The following is a 3,035-nucleotide window of genomic DNA, read 5'->3' on the forward strand; positions in this document are numbered from 1 at the left end:
ATATCTTTACATTGCACAAATATTTGTTTGCTGCTATATTCATGTTCGGAATGTCTTATATAACTTCTTTTAACCTCATCTCATTTGATCTAGCCATTTGCTGTAAAGTGGGTTCAGATCTGTGGGACATACCTGGCTTGGTTCCCTTCTGAGCAAAGGCGACTGGTCTAGTTAGGCTAAAGCTCTCTGGCCACTTTATCCATCTCTCCCGCTTTAATGTCTCAGCAAAAACAAGCAAGAGGTTGTCGTGGTACCATCTATATTGGCCTTGGGATAAAGCTGGTTCACACCTGTCAATATGTGCACTACTGTGTCCGTCCTGCTGCAGAGTTTACAACTGGGATCCTATGACAGCCCCCATGCGTACAAGTGTGCTAATGAAGGGAGAGTTTGTAATATTGATGGAAGGAAGAATGAGATGCCACAACTCTGTCCATGTTACTATCCTCTTGGGTAAATCACACTTTGTTCAGCACCACTGGGTGCCAAGCTTAACTGCTTTGACCTTCATGTCTTAGTCTTTCAATAGGGCAGGGACCGCTAAACTAAACAAAAATTTAGCTCAATTATTAAGTATAATTGTTTTTGTATTATTTGTTTAACTGTGCCCTATTTATCTAGTTTTAGGATTTGAGTCTGGATCTGATCACATTTTAGGTCACATTTATGCAGAAATACAGAAAATTCTGAAGGGTTCACAAACTTTTAGTGGCACTGTAAATGGTGCATTTGTCATCTTGGCTAAAGGAAGGCTCAAGTAGCACCAGATCTATTCATGATCGAGGTAATGAATTTACCTGTTCGTAATATTGTTGAACTCTGTGTCGTCATTGCCGAGTCTGTGCACTTTTTGCATACTGATTTGTGTATTCTCCTCCAACCATTTACAGGTATATATTTATGACATCATGCATTTCCAAGTACATGGAAATGAACACTGGGGGTTTGCTGTTACGAGCATCGCATTGCTTGATAAAAGGCTGAGGCTACTGAGTTCACGTCAGAATGCTAAAAGATAATTACAGCAACAATGAAACATTTTCTTGCTTCTTTGTGTCTTCTGGGAGCTTTTCTACGTGCCTTGGCTCAGTGCACTGCCCCAGCCTCAGAGTTTCAGCTGGACGGAGAATATCTGATAGGTGGACTTTTTGATATTCATCATAGTGTCACCGTTTATCATGACAGACCCGAAGCCATCGACTGCTCCAGGTGAGTTTCATAATAAATCTGGGTAAATAACTGATCAAGTTGAAACTAATGACAAACTCTTAATGTAACATTGAAAAGCTTTACCTAAAATGCTACGTCAATGGATATGTTTACCCCCCCCCCCCAACTTTGTCTAAATTGCTAAATTATCAAAGTTGCTGTGTAACAATAAATCTGACCTCAGTCCTTGTTCCATGAAATCCCCTTTCATAGTTTCCATATCTGAACAGAGGTCTGAAGACTAATAATTTTAACTGAAAGGTAATCCTATTCTCCTGTTGTCCATTCTCTATCCACAGTCAACCCTTCATTCTGTCAAGTTATCGGAGGTTTCAGTTGATGAGATTCTCTGTAGAGGAAATCAATAACTCCACCATCCTCCTGCCTAATGTATCTCTGGGCTATGAGATATTTGATCACTGTTCAGATACACACAATTTTCCAGGCATTTTAAAACTCCTCTCAGTCGACAGCTTGATTCAACCTTGGGGTGACCCACACAAGAATCTGTCTAAAGTGATGGCCCTGGTCGGCCCTTTTTCAAGCACCGACACCGTAACTATAGCGCCACTGTTCATGATGGATCTCATTCCAATGGTAAGTTTGCCAACTGCTGTGTTTTGACATTCCCCTATAAAATCAATCATTTAAAATAAGGTGTTAACATTTTAAAACTTTTTAAATATTGAAACAACTTGAAACGTTATATTTGAGAATTTATTGTTACTGAAAATGATGACAATTTCTCCATTAACCCTTTATCAGGTCAGTTATGGAGCTGCTTTCTCCGCCCTTGAAGCAAAAGAAAGATTTCCCTCTTTCCTACGAACAGTGCATTCCAATAAAGACGTCATTGAAGTGATTGTTAACATTGTGCAACACTTCAACTGGCGCTGGGTTGCTTTTCTTAACAGTGATAACACTTTTGGCGAAGATGGCCGGGATGTGTTCATAAAGAGGATTAAAGACACTGAGATTTGTCTGGCATACACCAAAGGAATCAACAACAATACAGATATGTCCCTAATGTTCAAAGATATAGAGGCACACGGGATAAACGTAATAATTGTTTTTGCTCCAAAATTGAATGCTGAGGCTCTCATTGAATCAGCAATAAAGCTAAATGTCACCAACAAGGTGTGGATAGCAGGGGACACCTGGTCCTTAAACAAGAAGCTCCCCAAAGAGAGAGGAATCAAGCAAATTGGGACTGTACTTGGAGTGTCTCAGCCAGTAGTGACAATACCTGGTTTCAGTGATTTTATCTATTCTTCCAAAAGCCAGAGCTATTGTGAAAATGCAGAACAAGATATGTTGTGTAATCAGGTTTGCAACTGCAGCAGCTTGAGTGCAGAAGAAATCCTTGCTGTGGACCCATCTTATTCTTTTCCTGTTTATTCTGCTGTACATGCCATCGCTCATGCCTTACACAATGCCTTGAGATGTGGAGTTGATAAATGTAATGGCAATATTACAGTGTACCCATATATGGTAAGTTTTATCATTTTTCACATTTATGTTTATGTGAGCTTTAAACTGTAGATAATGTAACTCTATCAAAACTCAATATATTGGCCAAATATGCTTTGTCATCACATATCATATACAACTTAACATCCTCAAAGTATAATTAAAGTTGATATTTCCTGTCAGACATTGCCTGACATAAAATCGTTGTCAGACAGGAAGAGCATAACACAGGAATGTCTCCCTTCACAGAAATATTTTAACAACTTGTTTAATCAGTGTGAAATCCAATCAAGCAATGGCCATTTGAACTTTGTGTACCCACTTCAGGTTCTAGCAGAGCTGAAGAAGTCAAACTT

General features: G+C 39.2%; 1 protein-coding gene across 1 annotated transcript; it reads left to right on the forward strand.

Moving 5' to 3' along the window:
* Positions 1-1,030: 1,030 nt before the first annotated feature.
* Positions 1,031-3,030, forward strand: LOC116380133 (taste receptor type 1 member 2-like; the record flags this gene model as incomplete). The annotated part of the gene is made up of 4 exons (XM_031842094.1): positions 1,031-1,209; positions 1,509-1,806; positions 1,975-2,700; positions 3,007-3,030. Coding segments are annotated over exons 1-4 (1,227 nt in total), but the record flags the coding sequence as incomplete, so codon positions are not given.
* Positions 3,031-3,035: the final 5 nt, after the last annotated feature.

The sequence above is a fragment of the Anarrhichthys ocellatus genome, unplaced genomic scaffold, assembly GCF_004355925.1.
Source record: "Anarrhichthys ocellatus isolate YVR2014 unplaced genomic scaffold, GSC_Weel_1.0 scaffold6198, whole genome shotgun sequence".
In the NCBI taxonomy this organism is placed as follows: domain Eukaryota; kingdom Metazoa; phylum Chordata; class Actinopteri; order Perciformes; family Anarhichadidae; genus Anarrhichthys; species Anarrhichthys ocellatus.